Genomic DNA, 27,434 nt, shown 5'->3' with positions numbered 1-27,434 from the left:
TCGTGGGGTCACAGATCAAGAAGACACTAAAAAGTCATAACCACAACCGACCTACCCCTGCTCTAAGACTGAAGTAGAATTTTACATCTAGAAATAGCGACCACTTTCATGGAAAGAACTGAAGATCAGTTCAGCCATCCATGGATTGTCTGCCAATATTAAATTTAAGGAATTGGGAAGACTATACTTAACATGAAGGGCCAAAAGAAGGGGACATTCCACCAATATGTGAGATCATCAGTAGGAGGAAACAATAGGTGAGCTGGGTATGACTAATGCGTAAACAGCATAGAACCGTAGACTCCTTTCAGGAGGAGCAGAAGGAAGAACGCCAAACTGCAGTAGACTTCTTGATTCTGTGGAGTTTATTACTATGAGCAGTAGTGCTCCAGATGACATTCCACATTTGGGCAAAGAGAGATCTGACATAGATCCACATACCTGCCGCTGTAATCATGAAAGGACACGGGTTTAAGTATCTGCTTCTCTAGGCAAATGGTCAGCCAGTTCATTCCCTGGGCTGCACACGACTTGGGACTCAGAGAAAGACAAGTGAACAGGCAGCATGCTCAAGGGAAGAGTGAAGGTCATGGATGGCAGAGACCAAGGGGTGACAAGAGTAGCATCAGTCAATAGCTTGCAGGCTGCTCATGGAGTCTGAATTGAAACACAGTGTAGTGAGGTCTGAGAAAGACAAAGGAGGCCCCTGTGAATGGTTAGAAGCTCTGCTATGAACACACTGCATGATCCTGGCAATAAGTGGTGTTCAGAGTCAGGAGGAGATGTGCAAGCATATCTCACTGTATGGACTGTCTTAGAACCATCAGTGTAAAAGATGGTGGCACCTTGGAACTCTGCAAGGATGGCACATAGACGAAACTGGAAAACCATAGGAGTGACAGACTTTAGGGCCCTAGAATAGATCGGTCCTAATCCATGGTCTAGGCACCATGCAAGGGGGAGGGGGGGGGGGGGGCAGGAGGGTGCGGGAGGAAAGACATGGAGTGCAGTCCAGTGATTGGAGATGGATCCCGACAGGGGGAAGTGAGATGCATGCCAACTGGCAATCCCACCCATGGGCGGGTGTTATGAGAGAGACATCCCATACTGGGGGCACACCGGATGGCCAAGGAACTGGCAGATGGCATTTGCCTAAGAAACAAGGAATTGGCTCCATCAGATGTGTAGAGCAGGAATCCCTGCTTCTGTGACTATCAACATGACTAGTGCAAAAGGCACCAATAGCCAGATGCTGGACAGGGTCAAGGAGTTTCAAAGTGGAAGGAACTGCTGTGCTATAACCTGACTACCATAATCTAGTCTGGACAAGACCAGAGCACAGTGAAGAGTGGAATGGTCTGCATTCTAAGATGTGTGGGCCTGGAGCCATAGAACATTAAGCTTCCACATGCATGTAGTCTTTAGGTGGCAAATGAGGGGCAGCCATATCAGATTGTTATCAAAAATCAGGCTCAGGAAATGGGACTGTGCTACAACATCAAGGAGCTGGTTGTGTGAACAAAGTTCGGGATTGGGGTGTACTGTGGGTAGACAACAACAATGCATATCCCGCATTTTGGTGGGAGAGAACTTTAAGCCATGGATTGTGGCCCCCACAGAGGCCCACTGGATGGCACCTTGGAGCTGGAGCTCAGCAGATTCTACTGAGTGCATACTGCACCAGACATAAAAATCTGTCGACGTTCGATGATGGGGTAGCTAGAGGCCCAACAGATGTCACAAGCCCATTGATGACAATGAGGTAGAGTGTGACATTTAGCACAGAGCCCTGCAGGATACTATTGTCATAAATCTGAGGGGTGCTGAATGAAGTGCCAACTTTAACCCAGAAGAGCTGGTGAGATAAAAACTTGTGGATAAAAATCTGAGAGTAACCATGGAACCCCCAGTCATGGAGGGCAACTAAAATGTGATGGTACCAAGACATGTCACTCTCCTCATGTTGGTCAAAGAAGGCCTCAAGGTGCCAGCAGTGAGTAAAAGTCAGTCTGATGGCTGATTCTAATTGGAGAAAATGGTCAGCTGCAGAGATCACCTTGCCCAGAAGCCACACTGATACAGGGAACTGTCTAGAGATGTTGGGTTTCTCCTGGGCTTAAGGATGGGGATAATTATACTATCTTGCCATTGTGACAGGAAAGCACCCATGATCCAAATGTTGCTGAAGACCCTGAGGAGCTGTTGACACTGGGGAATGGCCAATTGTTGGATCATCTGGCTGCGAATGGAATCTGGGCCTGGGGCTGCGTCTCGAAGAGACAAGAGCCTGCACTAATTCCCATTCAGTGGAGAGTGCATTATAGGGCTGAATGTGTTGGTCCGTGAAACAGAGGGTGGTCTGTTTAACTATGCATTTGTGTCAGAAAGGTAGTAGGGTAGGAATAGGACGACCATGCCATCACGAAGTGTTCTGTGAGGTTCCGCAAGGACCAATAGATCAGAGCACACTGGAGGTTCAGACCCTGGACAGTGGACTGTTGCTGGCAGCCCAGAAGGCTATGGAGCTTGGACCAAACCTGCAATGAAGAGGCATTCATCCCCAGGGAGGAAACAGCACTCCCAGCTTTCCTTTTACTCTGCTTAATAAGTTAACGAGCCTTAGCACAGAGAAACTTAAAAGTGAGGGGGTTGGTCTGTGAAGGGTGGTGTTTAAACTGTTGCAGCACCTGTTGGCAGTCCTGGACACCAAGGCATCCTTGACATGAGACATCCTTGGTCCACCACAGTATCAGTTGATGAGAGGAACCTGTGGATAGGGGGCCAGCAGTGCCAGCAGCATGCCTTGTGCAACTACGTTGATGAAATTCGAGAGGGAGGTGTCAAAGATCACAACATACATATTTAAAGGCCAATTGGCTGTGCAGAATGTCGAATGTAGGGGGCCTGTCTGCCTGAAGGCAGCAGGGGAATGATAGAATCACCAGAAAGTGGTCATTGTCACAAAGGTCATCATGAGATGGCAGGGGAGGAGATCGTGAAATTGATAGAGATGGTACCACGAGCGGCACTGAAGTGGGTAGGGGGACCTTCATTGATGAGACAATTCAAGTTCCATGATAAGTTGGTCAATTAGAATATTCCTAATCTCATTGAAGTCCCCAAGGAGGAGAAATGGGGGTGGGAGTTGCTGTATTAAGGTAGACAGTGCAACATAAAGAAGTGATCTACCTGGGAGGGAGGTAGACATGGCAGCTGGTGATTGCCAGAGTCGTTTGCACTCTAACTGCTATCACCTCCAAGTTGGTATGTAGGAGGGTCTAGTTACTAATGAGATCAGAGCAAACTGAAGGGCAGATCATATGATATGCTACCCCAGGGCCACAACAGTTCTGACAGAATGCCCAATAACCATGAAATGTTGGAGAGTGGTCATCATGAAATGCATTTAGTGAAGAACAAGACAGAACACAATAGGAGGTGAGAAGATGTTGCATTTCTGGTAGGTGACAATAGTATCCATTGCAATTCCACTGGATGATTGGCAAGAGTCCAAGGTAGACATGAAGCCAAGGAGGTGGTCAAGTCACTCAGTCACTAGCCATTACCAACAAGGATGGGTGACATCCATAAGTGAGGTGTCAGACTCGGGTTGTAAAGGGGAAGATGGCACCTCCAGGGGCACTGTAGCACCTTGTCTTTGGATTTCTCCTCCTCTTCCTCCTCCTCCTTTTCCTCCTCCTCCTCCTCCGGTGGAGGAGGGCAGGGCACAGGGGGAGTACAGGCTTCTGCAAGATCTGGAACCAAGGGAGTGGGCCAGGGAAGGGGAGCAGCTCCCTGACAGGAGGTTGTGGGAACTGCAGGGGAGGGGGGGGGGGGGGGGGGAGGGAGGGAGCGACAGGGTTGAGTAAGGGTGGGTGAGGGGGGGGGGGGGGAGGAAATGGAGTAACAGAGGCCAGAGTTTGAGATAATGACACCACATGAAATGTCTCATACCTCTGGCGAGCCTCAGCGTAAGACAGGCGATCCAGGGACTTGTGTTCTTTGATCTTATTTTATCTCTTGGAAGCCAGGCAACCCAGCAAGTGCATGGAGTGGTGGTCAGCACTACTGACACACACAAGTGGTGGAACACAGGGGCTTCTCTCATGGAGTGGGTGGCCAGTCACCACACAAAGGGTCCGTTGTACAGAGGGAAGGCATATACCCAAAACCCAAGTACCGAAAGCACCACGTAGGTGGAGGGATGTATGGCTTCACGTCACATCTGTAGCACATAACCTTGACCACCTCTGGGATGGTATCCCCTTGAAAGCTATCATCAGTGCTGTAGTCTTTGCAATCCTCCTTCACACATCTAACAAAACGAATGCCACGCCGCTCCAGATTAGCCCCGAGTTCCTCATCAGTTTGCAGGATTAGGTCCCTATCAAAAATTACTCACTGGACCATATTCAGATTCTGTCAAGGAGTAACAGACACCAGGACATTGCCAAGACATTGCCAAGACATTGCCAAGACATTGCCAAGACATTGCCAAGACATTGCCAAGACATTGCCAAGACATTGCCAAGACATTGCCAAGACATTGCCAAGACATTGCCAAGACATTGCCAAGACATTGCCAAGACATTGCCAAGACATTGCCAAGACATTGCCAAGACATTGCCAAGACATTGCCAAGACATTGCCAAGACATTGCCAAGACATTGCCAAGACATTGCCAAGACATTGCCAAGACATTGCCAAGACATTGCCAAGACATTGCCAAGACATTGCCAAGACATTGCCAAGACATTGCCAAGACATTGCCAAGACATTGCCAAGACATTGCCAAGACATTGCCAAGACATTGCCAAGACATTGCCAAGACATTGCCAAGACATTGCCAAGACATTGCCAAGACATCATAGGCATGAAGAGCTGCTGACTGGGTGGCAGAACAAGCTTTGATCAACAGGGAGCCTGACTGCATTTAACTAAGAGACTCCACTTCACCAAACTTTTCCTCAATATTTTCCATGAAAAACAATGGCTTTGTGGCCGTGAATGTGTCCCCATCCATCCTGGTAGAGACAAGGTAATGGGGAAAGGGGCTCATCCCAAGATGGTGAGCCTAGCCCTCCTACCATGGTGTAGCATGGCAAGAAATTCTGGTCGTATGTGAAGTACACAAGCGGCAAGACGCAGTCAATACCTTCGCTGCACAGTGTCGATGGTACTGTTATCGACGACTGTGCCGCTAAAGCGGAGTTATTGGACGCAGTTTTCCGAAATTCCTTCACCAGGGAAGACGAATGGAATATTCCAGAATTTGAACGACGAACAGCTGCTAGCATGAGTTTCTTAGAAGTAGATACCTTAGGGGTTGCGAAGCAACTCAAATCGCTTGATACGGGCAAGTCTTCAGGTCCAGATTGTATACCGATTATGTTCCTTTCATATTACGCTGATACTATAGCTCCCTACTTAGCACTCATATACAACCGCTCGCTCACCGATAGATCTGTACCTACAGATTGGAAAATTGCGCAGGTCGCACCAGTGTTCAAGAAGGGTAGTAGGAGTAATCCATTTAACTACAGACCTGTATCATTGACGTCGGTTTGTAGTAGGGTTTTGGAGCATATACTGTATTCAAACATTATGTATCACCTCGAAGGGAACGATCTATTGACACGTAATCAGCCTGGCTACAGAAAACATCGCTCTTGTGCAACGCAGCTAGCTCTTTATTCGCATGAAGGAATGGCTGCTATTGACAGGGGATCTCAAGTTGATTCCATATTTTTAGATTTCCGGAAAGCTTTTGACACCGTTCCTCACAAGCGACTTCTAATCAAGCTGCGGAGCTATGGGGTATCGTCTCAGTTGTGCGACTGGATTCGTGATTTCTTGTCAGGAAGATCGCTGTTCGTAGTAATAGACGGCGAATCATCGAGTAAAATTGAAGTGATATTGGGTGTTGCCCAGGGAAGTGTCCTGGGACCTTTGCTGTTCCTGATCGATATAAATGTCCTGGGTGACAATCTGAGCAGTTCTCTTAGGTTGTTCGCAGATGATGCTGTAAGTTTTTGTCTAGTAAGGTCATCTGAAGACCAGTATCAGTTGCAAAGCGATTTAGTGGTAGGTGGCAGTTGACACTAAATAATGGAAAGTGTGAGGTGGTCCACATGAGTTCCAAAAGAAATCCATTGGAATTCTGTTACTCGATAAATAGTACAATTCTCAAGGCTGTCAATTCAACTAAGTACCTGGGTGTTAAAATTACGAACAACTTCAGTTGGAAGGACCACATAGATAATATTGCCGGGAAGGCGAGCCAAAGGTTGCGTTTCATTGGCAGGACACTTAGAAGATGCAACAAGTCCACTAAAGAGACAGCTTACACTACACTCGTTCGTCCTCTGTTAGAATATTGCTGCGCGGTGTGGGATCCTTACCAGGTGGGATTGACGGAGGACATCGAAAGGGTGCAAAAAAAAGGGCAGCTCGTTTTGTATTATCACGTTATAGGGGAGAGAGTGTGGCAGATATGATACACGAGTTGGGATGGAAGTCATTACAGCATAGACGTTTTTCGTCGCGGCGAGACCTTTTTACGAAATTTCAGTCACCAACATTCTCTTCCGAATGCGAAAATATTTTCTTGAGCACAACCTACATAGGTAGGAATGATCATCAAAATAAAATAAGAGAAATCAGAGCTCGAACAGAAAGGTTTAGGTGTTTGTTTTTCCCGCTCGCTGTTCGGGAGTGGAATAGTAGAGAGATAGTATGATTGTGGTTCGATGAACCCTCTGCTAAGCACTTTAATGTGAATTGCAGATTAGTCATGTAGATGTAGAAGGGAAGGTTGCCAGTCATGTAAAGGAGCATTCCATGACCCTTCACCCTTCAAAGAGATGGGTGTTTGAGAATGGTCAGATTTTCTCAGCTTCATACACTTAATGCACCAAGCATCCAACCTGATACCACCACTCCAACCACGGCTCTCCTCATGCCTGCCACCCAGGCACACCCAGGGTTGTCTGGCACGGCGGTCATTGCTGGGAGTTATGATGTTCCTAGAAGTTAAGCAGCCACTCCTTAGCGTATGTGGGGAGGACAGCTCAGATATCAGTAGTGCAATCCCTGTGTTGTCAGGGGCTCTGGTCATTATGCCAATCCCTCAACAGGCTGACATGGCTGGGGGGGGGGGGGGGGGGGGGGAGAGGGAGAGAGGGAGAGAGAGAGAGAGAGAGAGAGAGAGAGAGAGAGAGAGAGATATTCACCTGCTCTGGGGAGCAGAGGATGCATAATGCCATAATGACTAATCTATCAACTGTTGTTGGCTCAGTACCCATAGTGAAGGAGCCCCAGCCTCCACTAGGTGGTTGATCAAAGGGCTAGTTGTAAAGGTGTCAGTTTTTTGTTGGATTCCACAATAGTGTATTGTGTCCAGCATCTAACATTGAACATGGTGCCAAGCCATATGTGAAAGTCTCATACTCTAAAAAGGACTGGACCAATGCTTTGTAGAGCCATAGTGGAGTAGAGTGGTCCATGCCCCAGTTGGTATTGCTGAGACATTGAAGAGCATTTAGATGCACCCATCATGTCTGCTTTAGTTGATGAAGATGAAGAGGCTGTATCAGGTGGGCATGAAAGACCAATCCCAAGAAATTGGGAGACAGTATCACATTGAGGGACTAGTCATCAAGGTCTAGATCCATAGATCATACACGTGATGCAGCTCCTGGCATCCAGAAATTAGAAGCCCCAAGTGAGAGCCCAAGACTGAACTCTTGTGTATTGCTCCCTGGAATTTGCTTTCAGCAGCACCTATCACATGTGAAAAAAATAGGTACAAAACATCAGCATCTAGAGGTGCACCACAGGTTCACAGCTGCCAACAGACCATTAACAGCCATTAAAACAAGAAGGATAATCAAAACACTGTAGAACCTCATTCTCTCACGGCTGTGAGATGCTAAGGAAAGCACTAACCTGTACTTGAAAACTGCAACATGAAAGATAGTTCCAGATAAAAATCTGGAGACGCCCATGGAGGCCCCATTCATTTGAAGGGACAAGGATGTGGTGGTGTCACGTGCTCTCATCAGCTTTAAGCAAATCTAAGGAGACTGCAAGAAGGTGTTGACACCAGCAAAGCTGTCCAGATTGCGAACTCCACTTTAACTAAATTATCTGCAGTAGAATGGTCTCAGTGAATATCATCCTGGGTTGAAGCCAAGAGGTCCTGGAATTCATGGACCCACTTAGAGCCTTTGACTGAAAATTCATTCAAGTAACTCGTAGAGGACATTGGTCAAACTGATTGGATGTTAGTTATCCTGAAGAGGCATTTTACCCAATTTGAGAACTGGGAGGAGGAGGAATGGGTATCTGAAGCCAAGATGTTAGAGATACCGGGTGGAGAAAGTCAAATATCTGTTAGGCCTCAGAGTAGGATAGGCAGTTGAGAGTTTTGCATTCTGAATCTTCCTTTCCTTTTTCTAGATTGGGCAATGTGGTCAAGGAGGAGAATATGGCCCGTAACACAGACTTTAGTGGTGCAAAGCCTCCACACATGGACAGGGCAGCCTGTAGTCACCATAAATAGCAGTTGCCTCACATTGCCAAGAAGTGAGGAAAATGGAGACACTAAACAATACACAAGAAGTGGGATATAGGACTTCACATTGTGATGGTAAAACATAACCAACTTTCCATAAGGGTATCCACCTCAAAAGCCTAGATGAAAGTGGAGGTGTTGACATGATTCTCCTTACGATCTATCTGGACTCAGCAGATGAAATTAATTGCATGACATGCCAGCTTAGTCCCGGAGTTCCTCACTAGAGTGAAGGAGGATGACTTGTAGAAAATGACCTGGGTCATATTTAAAGACTGGTGGGGACTAATTCTCACCACATTGTATGCTAAGCATGCATAAGCACTCAGGGAAACAGGTTTTGATCAGTAGGGAACAAGGTCACTTATTACTAAAGGCATCAACTTCACCAAACATTCTCCATTTGTTCTGGAAAAAGAGTGGTTGGTGATGGTGGAAGTCTTCCTGTCCGTCCTAGAACAAACGAAGTAATGGGGAAAGGACTTTGCCGCAAGCTGATGGGCCTAGCCCTCCTTCCAGGGAGTGGAAGACTGAGGAAGCAAAAGCAGGAGCAGGGGTAAAACCATTCCTATCTCAAGAGAGGGCTGCAGAGAGCATTCAGAAGTGTGGACCTTAGCATGCTTTGTGTGCAAAGTAGCCATCCTGCTACCACTCAATGCAATCATATCACCAACCCATGGACACCATCTAGCCACTGAATGGCACAGCAGTCACTGTCTGAAGCTGAAAAGATGAGCAATCATTTCTAGGGACACAATAGGTGGTGACAGCTTATGTACCAGAAGTGTGATCCTTATGTTCTCAGGGGCTCAGATAAATGGGTACATAACAGCTTCAACCCACTGGCTAGTATGCTGGTGATCTAGTGACTAGGGCTTGGGGTGGGGGTGGATGCTACAGTGGGTAAAGTGGGGAGAGGAGAGGGACCCACACTTGAGATGCAAGGGAGCTCTTCCAAAAATATATAGAGTGAGAAAGGGAGAGAAGTCTGTAAAGGAATAGAAGAAACAAGGGAATAATTGAGCCATTGTAAAGGGAAGCACTGAGGGACGAAGAGGGGGGGGGGGGGGAATGCGAAGTGGCCAGTGTGGAGGGGAGGTAAGGACACATTGGACACAGTAAAGCCAAGGTTGTTTGCACCCAAACTGTGCTCACCTCCAATGGGATATATAAGGGAATACATTGTACCCTGATTTGTATAGATGTCAAACACCTCCACATGCTCTCTGGGGACTAAGGCAGTTCTAACCATGTGCAGTAATCCTCAACTGTTTGAAAATGGTCACCAGCAAAGTGCATTTCCTTAAGAGCAATGTAAACTGCAGAAGGGGAAAATGTGTTAGTTCTGGCAGGTTATAGTAGTACTTATTACAGAGCCACTGAATGATCACATTACTCATGGCAAGCTTAGATGTGAAGATACAATCAGGACTGGTCACACTTTTGGATCACTTCATGGCACCAATGGGGATTGAACCACATCCTCAAACATCTACTCAGAATCCAGCTGGATGAGGGGACCCAGTACCTCACATTGAGCATGGGGAAAAATGAAGAGCAGGCAGCCCTGGGACACACTGGCTTTGGCTCCTTCAGCTGTTTGGTGGTGTTTGGTCTCTGGTCCGGGTGTTGCTAGGGAGAGGGTTACAAATACTGATCCATGTCACCAGCAAGCACAGAAATAGAATGATTTTCTGGCCAAGTGTGGGAAGCAGTTCCTAAAGGAGGTACTGCAGGAACCATGGGAGAGGAGGATGGTGGGTGATCTGGTTTATGGAAGGTTGAAGTAGGGGATGATGGTCATGATGTTAGCATATTGATCATCATATCCACAAGATGTATGCATTCATATTTCTTCTGTGCCTGAGTATGACGGTCAATACATTTTTATGCCTGTATCTTCTATTGTGTCTTTAAAACTGGCAAATGTGAAGTGTGATGTTCCACACAAGACCAGGTATTGAATGAAGTATTTTCCTCTCCGACATCTGGCTTGTCTCTGTTCCCAAGGTGTAGCCAGGGAAGGAAATGACACAGGATCATATCTTTCTGCATTATTATAATGTTTCCCATCTGAAGAGACTCGTGGGGCCTTGTCACTATCAGCAGAAGGAAGTTTAGTTTGCTTCATGTGTGAATCACCTGGCATGATCCCACTCCCTGAGCAGGCACTTCCTAGCCACAGCTGTGGTTACCTGGCCGGTAAACCATTGCTCTGAGTCACTGTGCTCAATCTACGATGGGCACATACTCCTTGGCTTGCAAGGGGAGTTTCCAGCACAGGCATCAACAGTGTGATCCCTGAGTGATCAGGGGGCTACCACCATGCAGGTACTTGACAACATCCCCTTCCCCACACAACAGAATGGTTACTGTGCTGGGTATTGGGTGGAGTGTCTTCCAAGAAAGGAAGGAAGGATGCAAAGAAAAAAAAAGGCGTAATATGTGGAATATACATCATGCTTGGTGACCTTCCCTGCATCATTGGCAGGTCTATAAAATTTAGAGTAGTACTAAGGTAGTCCTGCAAGCGGATTCTGTAATTAAGAATACTAGAAGGGAAGAAAATGAGTGTCCAAAATCACAAACTAGATCCAAGTACGATCAGTACCAAGAAGACCATTCAATAGAATGGCAGGGGGGGGGGGGGAGAAGAATAATAGTGGGATACACTTGCAGCATGGTAAGTGAAGCAGTGCTGCAAGGGCTGGTTGTCCATGATGGCAACACCTACTCACAAAGAAGAAACCTGCCGACTCCTCCAGATGTACTATCAGCATTAATGCCATTTTTACAGTATGATTTGACTTTTGAATAGTAGGAAGTTGGGGTTCTGAAAACTGTTGCCTGAAGTGCCACACTAATGGAAGATTAAGTAACCCGTAATTGACAGAGTTTAGCTAGGTGGTGATGGTAGCCTGCTGCAGCCTGCTGCAGCCTGTGACTGACTGTCAGCCAGTGGGTGGTGATTGACTGCTGATCTGTTTCATCCTGGGGTGGACAGTTGGCTGGAGTCTTCTTCCCTGATGCTGGAGGAGGATGTAGCTATTCCAGTTTTATCTGTGGCGTGGTTACTACATGTGCTGTGAGTATGTGTTTAGAGAGATGGTGTCCCTTCCCTGACAAAAACAGGAATTTTTATATGGATAGGACCAGGAGTTGCTGTTAGATACCTTGACAGCCTAGGTGTGAATTTGACATCGTTTCCACAAGGGGGGAGTCATTCAAACTTTTAGTTTCTTGATAAGACAGGTTGTAAAGTTGCATATTCCTGGATTTCCTTCTCCCTTTTGAAAAGGGAAAATTTCAGCAATTGAGGGGGGGATGTGTTTGGCACTTTACACATGTAGGGAGTTTTTCTCGAAGGCTGCCCTCATATGTTGTCCTGCCACACACCACAAAAGTAGGTTCATTAGTACGGCTTGGGAACCTGTGTCCAAACCTCTGGCATGTGAAACACCTCATAGCTGGACGAAAATAGGCCCTGACATCACATCTACAAATGACATTAACTTACTTGGGTAACATTTCCATCAAAGGCTAGGATGGAAGTTCCTTTGCCCACCCTGTTATCCTTAGGTCCTCTAGCCAATGAACAAAATGAACTCCATGCCACTCTAGTTCTTCATCAGTGTAGTGTTAGATCCTGATAAGCCTTTAATTTTATTGTGTTTTTATGAGGTGAGGTGGTAATGGTATGTTCCCAAGAATGTCACATCTGAATTATCTGTGATTAGTTAGCAGTCTAAGTTTGATCAACAAAGATCCACTTCTCATTTTCTGTATTGCAGCAACTTATCTGAACAGAAGTGGATTTGTTTTTGAAGAAGATTATGTAAGTTCTGGAGCATACTAAGAACTGGGTAAATGTTCCCCCTCCCTTTCTTTTTGTCTGACTCATCTCATGAGGTGTGGAAGACAAACACTATGAGGTCATAAGCACCTGCATTATAATATTGCTTTACCTGCTAAGATGGACGTGCTGTCAGTCATCAGTACAAGATATTTTGATCTGTCTTTCTGCAGATCATTCACCCTGAGGCAACTTCTTTGTAATTGGTGGTAGGGGCATCAAAAGGATGAAACTTAGAGGTTAAGTAAAATGTGATTGTGTCTTATGCCCTGTGCAGGTAAAAAAATACTGCAGTAATGTATCGGCATTTAGAAAAATGCCTGTTGGATTGTCATTTTCTATCTAATCAGATGGTTGATTGTTTATCAACCCTCCCAGAAACCACACAATAGGGGGACAGAAGCTGAAGAACTCGTTTAATTTACAGCAACAATCCTTTGTCATTGTCAGGGCACTTCGGTGAAGCTAATTGGTCAGTAACTGTAGATAGATGTTGAGTTTTTGCCTGGCTTAAGTGCTAGAATGATGATCCTACCTCGCCATTGCAAAGGCAAGATAACATTGAACCAATGAAATGGTACTAAGCCACAGAGGAATTGTGTGCATTGAAACCCAGAAGTTTCTCCCCATGTCATCGAAGGGGATCCACTTACTGACAACATCTGCATGAACCAATGCACAGACCCCTACAGATGTCCTCTCAGGGCCAGTATGGAACTGACAATGCACTGTAACCATGGAGCAATGGGATATTGTCATCAGTGGAGTGCTTTTGTTGTAGAGTAACACAGATTGCAGAAGAGATGGAAGCAAGGTGTTTATTTCTGTGAGGTGGTAGTAATCCCCATTACATTTCCACTGAGTGCTTGCATCACTGTCAGTAGATTTAAATTCCTGTACTTTTTCATTTCTTCAATGTTGCCAGACTGGTAAACATGGAGGATGATAGAACTGTTTTATGGAGGATGGTGTTCCAAACAATTGACATATGATGGTTGTTCACAAGAACTATCTTCATGGAGTGATATTCTGCAGTTACCACATTATCTGTGCAGCAGGATGACAAATGAGCAAATCTTTAGCATCTGCAGCACTTCATAGGTTGTGGGATGTATGCATCACACCTATACACTGATAAACTTTTCTGGGAAGACATTCCTTCAGAGGCTAAGATAAAGACATCAGTCTGTTCAATGATCCATGGGACTTTTTGGGTCTGCCCAACTGTGTGTGCCAAGCTGCTTGTAATTAGCCTGTAGCTCCTTATTTGGAGCATAAGGTCTCTACAGTAGATGACTCTGGACCATATTCAAAATTTTGTGTGGGGAAGATATTGGTTGATGTGCAGCAGGGACCAAACTGTGAGGTCATTGATCCCATTGGACTAGGGAAGAATGGGTAAGGAAATCAGTTGTTCCTTTCAAAGGGGCCATCTTGACATTTGCCTGAAGTGCTTTAGAGAAAGCACAGAAAACAATCAGGATAGTCACATGCGGGTTTGAACAGTCGTCGTCCTGAATGTGAGTCCAGTGTTCTAACCATTGTGCCACCTCACTGTGGGGAAGTAGTCAGTGGCTGAGGGGCTGTAGGTTAAGCAAAAGATCTATATTAATGACATAGGAGAAAATCTGAGTAGCTCTCTTAGATTATTTGCAGATGCTGTCATTTACTATATTGTTAAGCCATCAGATGGCCAAAACAAATTGCAAAGTGATTTAGGTAAGATATCTGTGTGGTGCAAAAGTGGCAATCAACCCTGAATAAAGAAGTGTTAAGTTATTCACATGAGTACTAAAAGAATTTTGATTACACAGTAAGTCAATTCTGAAGGCTGTAAATTCAACTAAATACTTAGGGATTACAATTACAAATAATCTAAACTGAAATGATCACAGAATGTTTTGGGTAGAGCAAATCTAAGACTGCAATTCATTGGTAGAACACTTAGGTCTAACAGATCTAAGAGAGACTGCTTACACCACACTTCCTGCCCTATTGTGGAATATTGCTATGGAGTGTGAAATTTGCGTAAGGTGGGACTGACAGATGACATCAACAAAGTTCAAAGAAGGGCAGCTTGTTTTGTATTATTGGGAAGTAGGGGAGACAGTGCCACAGACACTATATAGGAATTGGAGTCAAATCATTGAAAGAAAGGCGTTTCTCATTGTGACAGGATCTTCTCTCGAAATTTCAATCACCAGTTTTCTCCTCTGATTGCAAAGACGTTCTGTTGGCTCCTACCTATATAAGGATAAATGACCATGATAAAATAAGAAAAATCAGGGCTCACACAGAAAAATCTGAGTGCCTGTTTTTCCCATGTGCCATACGAGAGTGGAACATTAGAGGCAGCTTGAAGGTGGTTCATTGAACACTTTGCCAAACAATTGTGAATTGCAGAGTAATCACATGGATTTCAATGCTTTGATCAGTAGTGGTGCATGGTGCATTTAACCCAGTGAATCAACTTCTCCAAGTTTATTTTTAGTGTATTTCACAAAAATAATGTCTGTCACACCAGGAATATCCCCTTCGGTTTTATTATATAGTAAATACTGGATGTATTTGTTTCTCCCAGACATCTTGCGTATCACTCTTCCTGGAGAGTAGCCAGAGTAGGGAAAGCATTTTGGTTGTAACTGTCCATATTGAAATTTCTACATGATGAAACAGCCAGGTCAGAGATGTGAAGTATTAGGTCATCTGGCACCATGGTCATTGTCGAGAGTACTAATGCCCAAGGGAAGAGTCATCCACTCCTTGGCATACATTAGAGTGCTGATTCCCAAGGAATCCAGCTTTTCTCTCTCTCTCTCTCTCTCTCTCTCTCTCTCTCTCTCTCTCTCTCTCTCTCTCTCTCTCTCTAAAATGACATCATCCTCTGCAAACAGAAGACTGCTCAGATTGTCTTTTAAATTGCGTGTGTAGATTATTAACAGCGGAGGGGCATAGATCCCAGATGCCACTTAGGTTTCATCCTTTGACTTTGTCAGTTACTACTGACTGTGGCCTTTCTAGTAGGGAATGACAAATCCATCTGCCCAACAGAAACAATATTACATAGGCACACAGTTTGATTTGAAGTCACTTTTGATTAATGTTGTCAGTAATGTTCTGGAACTCAAGAAATGTGGGATGAACTTTGGGTCCATGTTGATAGTATCGATTGTGTGTGTTTTTGAAGGGCCAACTGTTTCACAAGAAACACCTTTTATGACACACTAATGTTACATGTGAATAGTAGTTTTGTTTGAGGTAACTCTTAAGGTAGGAACACACTTAATCCTATTGCACATTTTGTCCACAATATTTGTCAATAATTCAGTGTACAACTACTATTTCCTTTCTTGTATATTGATATGAATAGTTCAAGTGAGCAGTTGTATATTTCTGCCAAAATGGACTTATTTTGCCAGCATGATCTGAAAGGAACCAAATTTGCGTACAACTTGGACTAAAGGACTCCTTTTTAAGTGAATTTTGTTGCTTCATTACTCTGAGGGAATCTGCATCCACATTCCTCATGTTGATAGCTGTTCTTGATTTAAATTTTAGAATACTACTAAATACCCAATTCTTTGAATAATCTAACTCCTGCATATAGAAAATCTCAGGAAAGGATTTAAATTATGCTTCAAGTTTGATGTCTAAGTGATCTTTTTATGAAATGCTTGAACTGCTCAGGTAATCCATACTTCATTTTGAACCAAAGCAGGTGTTTCCTGAACCTCACTGTTTGTATCTCCTGAAATGTGTGTTGTCTCGAGATGTAATTTTGCAGGTATACTGGGTAACAGATATTGATACTGATTGCAAACAGTGTTGTGAATGGAGTTTGTGGTAAAAAAGAAATAAATCATAGTGCCTGATGCAGTCATTTTAATGCATAAAAATGTTATAAAAGGTAAACTTTTCACCTTTAATCATTTTTGCAAGTGTCAACAAGAAGTAGTTTTGTCAAGGTTTGAAATAATGTGTAAATTCTCTTTTCAAGTCACTAACTGCTCTCACTTTAATACTAGATGGGTGTAGTCAGGGTAATTTGCACATACTGAGCTACATTGCTTCAAGACAGATTGAGTTTCTAGTTTTAATATTTGTCTTACTGTGTTAAACCTTTAATGTAAGGTTATATCTCTTGAACAGTAGGTGACACCATTTTAAATTTTTAAAATCAGTCAGTAACACAAAATATTGAAAACCAGATTTTGTGTTGTTTCTGGAAGCAAACATACAACCTGTAGTTTTATCTGATTGACAGAGAGATGTTTAATAATATGGATTTACATCATCATCATAATCTCTGTTGAAGGTATTTTGGGAAGCTTTGTTTAGTAACTCCAGTTTAGTAGTCCCATCACCAGTAACATTTTCACTATAATTGCTATCTTGCAGTGAAGGTACCTATTTGTCTTGCTACTGGTATACTTCACATACAACTGGAAGTTTTATTTTGTGTCAGATTTTGAGACAGTTTCATTGTGAAAACAATGAAGGCATATTCCATTTACATCCACACTAATTTTTGAGCATGTGTAAAAGGTTGTTAGTAGTGAGTGTTCTTTTAAATATAGTCTACTTTCCTAATTGATTCCACAAGTCTCTTAGCCTGTTTTGTATACATGGGACATATGTTTAACTAATTGGTGAAAAACACCATTGCTGTTCAAAGGTTTTCATTGACATTAGCTGCATTTGGGCATTGAAATTAGTCAGTGGCAAGAGATGAAAACTTGTGCTAAACTGGGACTAACACAGATCTACCACTTAAGGTGAGCAGTCACCTCATCTCCCTTTATCATCTGAGCACATTTCCCAGCCGACCGAAATTCCCAGCCTGTTTCACATTGCTTGTGTAGCATAACCTAACAATCAAGCCCTCATTCACCCTTTTGGATTCCCAGAAGTGATCAGGCTTTGTGTTCACCTGCACAGAAAGAATGCATCATCAAACAACACACCTTGCTGAAGCATGTACATGTGGTTTACGTGTTCTGACGAGGCCAAAAGAATAGATTCCACATTTATGTAAGTGTCACTTACTGTTGACACTTTCTTTGAATTTCAGCCAGATTTGGTTGATAGTTATGTAGTTAGACTGTCTGAAAGAAAGCTGTCAAATGGATTTTTGTCTGATTTTTTTAGATGGGTATTTTTGACAGATTTCCATGCCATGGTTGTCAATCTTGCTAAAACAATCTTCTGACCACTAATACCTGTATCCATAATTAAGCTCTTGTGTTCAGCATTGTTTGCTGTGAAAAGTTGTTTTACCACAAAGAAGTGCACTTTATAAGGGCTCCTAAAATTATTGCTCAAAAATTTTGGAGAAAGTATTCATTGAAATTTTGGATGGTGTTTTTGGCTAGTAGTCACTTTAAAAATATCTTTTCACCAGCACATTTAGGGAAAATTGACATCACTATCAATTATAGTAGTATGAGCAGGTTTTTATTCAAAATTAGCATCTAATTTTTATCAGGCTGCCTCCCATTAGGAATGTGGGTTTACTAAGCAGTTGTGATATTGCTTTCAAATGACAGTGCAGCAGCTGTTTATCTTTTTCTTGCAGGTTTTATCCAGCAAATTTAGATTTCGGCTGGTGCTAGCCATTATCATTGCTGATAAATACAATGAAGTACATAATCCTGCCATAGTATAAAAGTTACAACTTTTGCCATAATCTATATGGCTTATACATTAGATTAAATACAATTTGATAGTATCGATGCAAGTTCTGGTATGTCAGTCCCCTGTTATGGCTTCTGTCATTTCTTTCAAGACTACAGTTAATGGAGGTAGGCTTTATGGAGAACACAGATTGGTTGTGTAGTGCCCTCTATATGAACTATGTAATATATAACATTCAAAAGAAGCAGGTATAGAATTAATAAAGAGAAAAATCCTAACCGCTTTCTTTTGAGTGCTACATGTTATGTAGTTCATATAGATGGCACCATACAGCCAATCTGTGTGTTCTCTTCACAACACCTACCTTCATTATATTGTAATCTTGAAATAAACGTGACAGAAGCCCAAACAGGGGAGTGATGTATCAGAACTTGAATCGATACTATCAAAAGGTGGGATGTAACCTAATGTCTAAGCCATATAGGTTATGGCATGAGTTTTCACTTTTTATACTATCGCCTGATGATTTACTACTATTATTTTTTAGCATACATTTGTCAAGTGAAACCTGCAAGAAAAGTACAACTGATTGCTGTTCTCATTTGAAATCATCTAATTTTTCTTGAAACCTTCAGCAACTACTCTATGTGAATCTGAAGACCACTAGAAGCAACCAGTTAATTCTAGTTGCCGAGTATACCCTCCACCCACAAAAAGTCACACGAACTATCTTCAATTTCAGTAAAAGATTAACTACTTCTAACAAACACAAATATACCATCAGCAATTTTATTCAGTCTGTCCTTTTTAACTACCATCAGAATTTTAATTTTAATGTTGCAACCCTTTCCAGTTTCAATGTCATGAAACAAGAACAAGATCAACCACAGTGAAGTATGTGACCATGTGACAGGAATAAATGTCACATAAGGCTTGGAAACAGGGAAAGGGGAGATAGACACATCTAATTTTCTCCATTACAGATACAGTTTCTGTAATGTATTATGCAATGAGTGTAGAGTTCAGATGAATCACTAACTTAGTGATGACATCCATATACGTACATGTGACTGCTCAAAGGAAAAAGGTAATGGCCATATGATGTGTTTTTTGTGAACCTGTGTTTCATTTGGAAGTTTCTTTGCATGTGCCTTCTGTCTAATTAATTGAGGCTTGTGATTTATTTCAATTCTGAGTGACAAATGAAATTTGAAGTGATAAAAGCAGCAAGATTTCAGCTAAATTTAGTTAGTAACCACAAAACACTTTACAGTATGCTGAAGTTGGATATGTTTTGTAAGCATTATCTTTGCAATGCAGATTAACTGTAGATCTGAGAAACTATTAAAGCATATACTGTACATACAGAACACTGGTATCAAGCCAGAACTTTATTATGTCATGTACCAGTAGATGACAGAAAGAATCCCACATGTAGGGATGTTTGATAATGAGGGCGAAGAATAGATTTACTGTTTTGCATAATATATTTACTTATGATTCTACAGGAATGTGTTAGATCACCATAACCATCTCCACAAACAAATGTTTCCTTCAAGATTAATGATATTGAATTTGTGTAAAAGATTCAGTTTACTCACTCGTGTGTCAAAAACAGACATCACCATGTCTTTGGCATTTTTCACATCTGAAGGTCGACCAGCAACACGAATATGTGGATCTGCAACAAGTAACTAATTTAATTACTTATCGTTAGTGCAATACTGCTTTAACAAATTTATATAAATGTTTTTCAGAATCCACAAGGGCAACCTAGCTGCAATTTAATTACTGATGCTGTTAATTTCACAGGACCTTCATTTTCATTCAGAAGTAATTTCTTCATTTTTATCATTTATTTACATGACTGTGCAATGTAATGTTATTTGAATCCATGTTACTTCTGTGTCAAAGATATATCTGATATTAAAGTGATGCAATTTCATTCTGCATTGTGTAATTTACATATTTATATTTTAAGATTTTTCAGTGCATTACTGTGGCAAATTCATGTAAGTTTGATGTTTTTGAGGTTATCATTTGAAGACATTGCTGAAGCTCCTTTCAAAAAAATTTTCCACTCAATGATTTTCATAATTTGGTAGGGTATTATGTATTACTTGTTTGATATTTGGGATTTTTGCTATCAGTGTCAGCCTCATGCTGCTTGTATGAAAGTCCTCCATGTTATTGTAATTATTAACTGACTAACATTAAGGTATTGACATAAAAAACCTGCTTATTAGTTTTAATATTCTGACAATTTATTAAGTTCTTGGCTTTACTTTGTATTATGAAACACATCAATAAGAATCGTGGATGAAACCCCCCTCATTGGTTAGGCAGCTGCAACCTCAAAAGCCAACTCCAAGAGAGAAAGGAGCATACCAAGGGAAGGTCAACAATTTATAATGCTCCGTTATTAAGATGTGGAGCTATTCTGATTATAGGAAACCTAACAATACTTTTTTATACTTTTGTTCTCCCTCCCATGAACCACGGACCTTGCCGTTGGTGGGGAGAGTTGCGTGCCTCAGCGATACAGATAGCCATACCATAGGTACAATCACAATGGAGGGGTATCTGTTGAGAGGCCAGACAAACATGTGGTTCTGGAAGAGGGGCAGCAGCCTTTCAGTAGTTGGTTGGTTGGTTGATTGGGGTTGAAGGGACCAAACAGCAAGGTCATCAGTCCCTTGTTACAAAGACGGTCAGTTCCGACAGAGGGACAGCTCAGAAGAGTCAAAAACGATAAAGGTAAAAGGTAAAAGGCTAAAAAAAAAGTGCAGTTGTGTCGTCAATGATAAAAACACAAGGAGGGAAGTCAGTAAATGGGCAAACTCAAGAGGAAATATCCCACCTGTGAAGCAGTACAAGCAAGACCACATGCTATTTAAAAGCGTTCAACCGCCAGAGTGTAAAAGGGCGGATTGTAAAAGGGATTAAACAAACCTAAAAGGCGATAAAAACAGTAAAAGGGAAAAAAGAAGGAAAATGGCCAGGGAGGGGAGTCAGGAATCTCCAAGCACAGCCTACAGTGGGAGACATCCCAACCCTCACCGCCCTGCCCCTACTGCAGAGGGAGATGAAAATCCTTAAAACTGAGAATAAAAACCACTTTCACGGAGGAAACTGAGAACCAGTTCAACCATCCGGGAATCGTCTGCTAATATTAAGGGTAAAGTGCAGGGAAGTCTGTACTTAGTACGCAGAGCTAAAAGAAGGGGGCATTCCACCAAAATGTGGGCCACTGACTGGAAAGCTCCACAACCACAAAGTGGGGGTGGCTCACCACGCAAAAGAAAACCATGGGTCAGCCTGGTATGGCCGATGCGAAGACGACAGAGGGTGGTTGAGTCCTTTCGCGAGAGGCGTAAGGAAGAACGCCATGGGACAGGTGTCACCTTAATCACACGACGTTTATTAGACAAGGAGGTAGCCTCCCAGGATGTGGCCCATGATTGCGCAAAGTGGGATTTGAGATGAAGCCGTAAATCCGCCACAGGAGGGGTGACAGGGAATGGGGGGTAAGTGACTGCTCCCCCAGCCAAACGATCAGCAAGCTCATTTCCTTGGATGCCCACATGGCCAGGGACCCAAAGGAAGCTAACAGAACAAGCAGCATGGTGGAGATCAGCGAGATGGTCATGGATGGAGGAGACCAAGGGATGACGGGAGAAACACTGGTCGAGTGCCTGAAGGCCACTCATTGAGTCTGTACATAACAAAACGCGATTGAGCTTGGACTGTTTAATAAAGGCCAGGGCCCGGGAGACCGCCATCAATTCCGCAGTGAACACCCCACATGCATTTGGCAGGAGATGATTTTCCATGCCTACAGAGGAGGTGAAGGCATAGCCCACACGATCAGCAGATTTAGAGCCATCAGTGTAAAAAACAACAGCATCCCGAAACTCAGATAAAATGCGGCGGAAAAAACAACGGAACACCATCGGGGGAATGGAATCTTTCGGACCTCGGCAGAGATCCATCCGAACTCGGGGCCGAGGAACTAACCAAGGAGGTGTGTTGGGGAGGGAACGTGGGATACAGGAAAAAGAAGGAAGCTGAAAATCACGGCGAAGAGACGCTAGGCGGAGCCCAACCGGTAAACCCGCCCGAGGGCGGGAGTCAGGTGGGCGACTTCCTTGGGCAGGGAACAGGATAGAATAGGAAGGATGAGTGGGAGAGGAACGGACAGCGATTGCATACGAAACCAAAAGCTGGGAGCGCCGAACGGAAAGGGGGGGGATCCCAGCCTCAACCAGGAGACTATCTACAGGGCTAGTCGGGAAGGCACCGATGGCCAAACGGATACCACGATGGTGGACCGGATCCAAGAGGTGCAATGTAGAAGGGGCAGCTGAACCGTAAACTTGACAACCATAGTCCAAGCGAGACAACACTAAGGCCCGATAAAGGTGGAGGAGAGTGGAACGGTCAGCACCCCAAGAGGTGTGGGCAAGGAAGCGAAGGACGTTTAGTTTACGGAAACATCCTATCTTCAGGCGTCTGATATGAGGCAGCCAAGTGAGCTTGTTGTCGAAAAGAAGGCCAAGGAAACGAAACTGTGGGACCACAGGTAATCGTTGTGCATTGAGATAGAGCTCTGGATTGGGGTGGACTGTCACACGGCGACAAAAGTGGACCACTCGCGATTTTAAAGGAGAAAACTGAAATCCGTGTGAGATGGTCCATGCAGAGGCACGCCGTATAGCACCCTGGAGCTGACGCTCTGCAGCGGCCATCTAAGAGGAACTAACCCAAATGCAGAAATCATCCACATACAGAGCAGGAGTGACCAAAGGACCGACGGAGGCCACAAGTCCATCTATAGCAATGAGGAACAGAAGTACACTCAATACGGAACCCTGAGGGATGCCATTCTCCTGGATTCGCGGAGAACTTAAAACTGTACCAACCCTAACCCTAAACGAACGATGAAACAAGAACTGGCGGATAAAAATCGGGAGTGGGCCCCGAAGACCCCACTCATGAAGTGTAAGTAAGATATGATGGCGCCAAGCCGTATCATAGGCCTTGCGAAGGTCGAAAAATACAGCAACCAAATGGCGGCGCTGGGAAAAGGCCTGCCGAACTGCGGATTCCAAGCGAAGTAAATGATCGATCGGAGACCGTCCCTCTCGGAAGCCACACTGGTAAGGGGACAACAGACGCCGAGATTCGAGGACCCAAGTGAGCCGACGGGCTACCATCCGTTCAAGTAATTTACAAACAACGTTCGTCAGACTAATTGGCCGATAGCTGTCGACGAACAGGGGGTTCTTACCGGGCTTAATGACGGGAACCACGATGCTATCCCTCCATTGAGAAGGGAAGTCACCCTGGAGCCAAATACGGTTAAATACCCGGAGATGATGTCGCTGTTGTGGAGCACTGAGATGTTGAAGCAGTTGGTTATGAATGAAGTCTGGGCCAGGGGCCGTATCATGAGAAGAGGAGAGTGCGGAAAGAAGTTCCCATTCAGTAAAAGCGTCGTTGTATGATTCTGACTGGCTGGGGGTAAAACATAAGGCGGAAGCTTCGGCCCGCTGTTTCTGGGGAAGGAAAGCAGCCGGATAGGAGGCTGATGCCGACGCTGTTGCAAAATGGGTCGCAAGGTGTTCCGCGAGAATCAACGGGTCCGTGCAAAGGCCATCCGGGAGGTGAAGACCCGGGAGGGTAGACTGCCGATGGCAACCTTGGAGAGAGCGAAGTGTAGCCCATACCCGCGACAGAGGGACAGCAGAACCGAGGGAAGAAACAAAGCGTTCCCAACACATCCGTTTGCTCCGTTTGATTAAGTAACGGGCCCTTGCGCGAAGGCGTTTAAAGGTAATAAGATTGGCAACGGATGGATGCCTCTTAAGGTGTTGCAAAGCTCGACGGCGATCACGGATGGCAACGGCAATGTCCGAACTCCACCAAGGGACCTGCCGGCGGCGAAATGGTCCAGATGAGCGCGGGATAGCAAGGCTAGCAGCGTGAACAATCGCGTCAGACATGTCACGTATGACATCATCAATACCATCCGACAATGAGGGAGAAAAAACGACCTGTGCAGTATACAGAGGCCAATTGGCACGTTGGAAGGACCAACGAGGTGATCTGTCCATGGGGGAGCGGGAAGGGAGCGAGAGAATCAACGGGAAGTGGTCACTATCGCAAAGGTCGTCGTGCGGTGACCATTTTAGGGAAGGGAGGAGGGAGGGAGAAGAGAGAGATCAATGGCAGAAAAGCTACCATGACCGGCACTGAAATGGGTAGGGGAGCCATCGTTAAGAAGGCACAAGTCGTGGTCGGTAATAAACTGGTCAATGAGATGACCCCGACTAGATGGAAATGCACTGCCCCACAAGGGGTGATGTGCATTAAAATCGCCAAGTATAAGGAAGGGAGGAGTAAGTTGCTGAAGGAGGGCACTTAAGGAGGCAGGTGTAGGAGTTCTGTCAGGAGGGAGATACAGATTGCAAATTGTGACTCCAGAGTCCAGGTGGATCCTAACAGCAACTGCTTCCAATGTAGTTTGGAGAGGAATCCACGTGCTGGCGATGTCCGTTCGGACCAACGTGCAAACTCCGCCAGACGCCCGTAGGGGGCCGACCCGATTTCGACAGAAAGCTCGGAAGCCACGGAGGGTTGGTGAGTGACCACCAGTAAAATGAGTTTCTTGTAGAACCACACAAGCCGCAGAGTAAAACGAAAGAAGGGATTGCAACTCCGGTAGGTGACGGTAATAGCCAATACAGTTCCATTGGATAGCCAAAGAACGATGAGTCAATTGGGGGGGTGAACAGGCTAATGTCAGTCATGCCGGTGGGTCACCACCCGTCACCGACAAGGAGGGGGCGACATCCATGAATAACAGGTCAGAGTTAGGTTGTGAAGATGGGGACGAGACCTCTGGCGATACCAGAGACTCCTTGTCCCGGGACTTGTGCTTCTTCTTTCTTTCTGTTTGGGATCGTGGAGGGCTGTGCAACAAAATGGAGCCAGCCACAGCAAGATCGGGAACAGAAAGAGAGCGGGCGATCTGAGGGCCCGCAGACCGTGGTTCTCGTGGTGGCCGCATGGCAGCAGACCTTTGGCCTGGAAGGTGCCGGGAAGGGGGATCCCGCGAGGGGCGCCCATGACCGGCAGACGCCGAAGAAGCAGGACACTTCTCCAGCCGGGGAGAGGAAGCGGTGCCCGGGGGGGATGGTGTGGGAACCGCAGGGGGAGGGGGGAGGAAAGGGGTTCGGGACTGGGGTAAGGAATGAGGAGGAGGGGGTGAAGATACTGCTGAAGCATAACTAGTTGTCAGGGTCACTGGATGAAGGCGTGTATACTTTTTACGGGCCTCGGTATAGGTGAGACGATCAAGAGTCTTATACTCCTGTATCTTTTTCTCTTTCTGATACACTGGGCAATCCAGTGACCGTGAAGAATGATTTCCACGACAATTTACGCACACAGGAGGGGGAACACAGGAACTTCCCTCATGGAACGGATGTCCACAGTCACCACAGAGGAGGGCCTGCGAACAGCGCGAAGACGTGGCCAAAACGCAAACACTTGAAACATCGCATAGGTGGTGGGATGTATGGCTTCACGTCACACCGATAGACCATAATCTTGACCTTCTCAGGGAGGGTGTCCCCTTCAAAGGCCAAGATAAATGCACCAGTGTCAACGCGGTTGTCCTTCGGACCCCTCTGAACCCGCCGAACAAAGTGAACCCCCCGCCGGCTTAGATTGTCCCGAAGTTCCTCATCAGATTGAAGGAGGAGGTCTCTATGGAAAATTACACCTTGCACCATGTTCAAGGACTGGTGTGGGGTAATTGACACAGGAATCGTACCAAGATGGGTACAGGCACGGAGAGCTGCAGACTGGGTAGCTGAAGCGGTTTTAATCAACAGCGACCCAGACCGCATCTTGCTGATAGAGTCCACCTCGCCAAACTTGTCTTCGATGTTTTCAACAAAAAACATAGGTTTCGTATGAGTAAAAGTATCCCCATCAGTTCTGGCGCAAACCAGATAGCGAGGGAAAGGTTTCGCCCCCAGCCGACGAGCCTAGCCCTCCTCCCAGGGGGTAGCCACGGAAGGGAAGGCGGAAGGGGCAGAGGAAGCAGCACGTGAAGAATCTTTTCCAGTCAAAGAGACGGCCGGAGAACGGCCAGAGTTGTGGACTCTTATGCGTTTCATGAGCATAGTGTCCGCCCTGATACCACCCACTCCGATCAGGGGCTCTCCTCATGGGCGCCACCCAGCCACAGCAAGGGCCGTCTGGCACGGCGGCCATTGCTGGGAGTTCCGATGCTCCAGGACGACAAGCAACCACTCCTAGGCTTACATGAGGAGGTCACAGCTCAGGTATCAGACGTGTGATCCCTGTGTTTTCAGGGGGCTCAACCAAAAGGGTACATAGCGACCCCACCACACGGGCTGGCTACCGTGCTGGCTATGGACCCTAGCGTCAAACAACGACGTAAAGGAAACGATGGAATCAATGATGATGGCACACGCCGGAGACACTAGGTAAGGTGCTCTTCCCCAAATGGCTCACACTACGGAAGAAAATTTAGTGATGGAGGTCAAACCCCAGAGGGGACCAGAGAATACCAAAAGGATGAAGGAATTACAGAACAAGGCCGAATTGCAAGGTCAACAGAACCAGGAGAATAGCAGGGCCAACATAAGGAGGGACACCATAAGTAGGGACACCAAGAGAGGGAGAGGAGAGGTCGGAGGGAAGGATGAAGGACAGGAAAGGAGGGGAAGGGAAAGGAAATGCAGCCCGGAAAAAGAAGGAAGGCTGCAATAGCTCGGGGCCCCGTGCTCGCCACGCACGTACTCACGAAAGGACCGCGAGCCCCCTGGGGGGGCCTTTCAGTAGTTGCAAGGACAACAGTCTTGATTGATCTGGCCTTGTAACAATAACCAAAACGGCCTTGCTGTGCTGGTACTGGGAACAGCTGAAAGCAAGGGGAAACTAGAGCCGTAATTTTTCCTGAGGGCATGCAGCTTTACTGTATGATTAAATCACGACGGCGTCCTCTTGTGTAAAATATTCCCCCATTCGTATTTCCACATAGGGACTACTCAAGAGGATGTCGTTATCAGGAGAAAGAAAACTGGCATTCTACAGATCAGAGCATGGAATGTCAGATCCCTGAATCAGGTTAGAAAGGAAAATGGATAGGTTAAAGTTACATATAGTGGGAATTAGAGAATTTTGGTGGCAGGAGGAACAAGACTTCTGGTCAGGTGACTACAGGGTTATAAACACAAAATCAAATAGGGGTATTGCAGGAGTAGGTTTAATAATGAACAGGAAAATAGGAATGCGGATAATCTACTACAAACAGCATAGTGAACGCATTCTTGT

The 27,434-nt window shown here is 45.0% G+C and overlaps 1 protein-coding gene across 2 annotated transcripts in view; it reads right to left on the bottom strand.

Annotated features, from left to right (window-relative positions):
- LOC126336634 (protein bicaudal C homolog 1) overlaps positions 1-27,434 on the bottom strand; it is a 282,230-nt gene that overhangs the window by 98,046 nt on the left and 156,750 nt on the right. Inside the window, exon 4 of one of the 2 annotated variants that reach the window (XM_050000527.1) lies at positions 19,664-19,743. In XM_050000527.1, the coding sequence (XP_049856484.1) occupies positions 19,664-19,743 (80 nt within the window). Of the gene's footprint in view, positions 1-19,663; positions 19,757-27,434 lie in introns of both variants that reach the window. The other variant, XM_050000528.1, reaches the window with a different exon arrangement.

Source organism: Schistocerca gregaria, chromosome 2 (assembly GCF_023897955.1).
Source record: "Schistocerca gregaria isolate iqSchGreg1 chromosome 2, iqSchGreg1.2, whole genome shotgun sequence".
Taxonomy (NCBI): domain Eukaryota; kingdom Metazoa; phylum Arthropoda; class Insecta; order Orthoptera; family Acrididae; genus Schistocerca; species Schistocerca gregaria.
The sequence above is the reverse complement of the archived record's forward strand: the minus strand, read 5'-3'. Positions and strand labels throughout refer to the sequence as shown.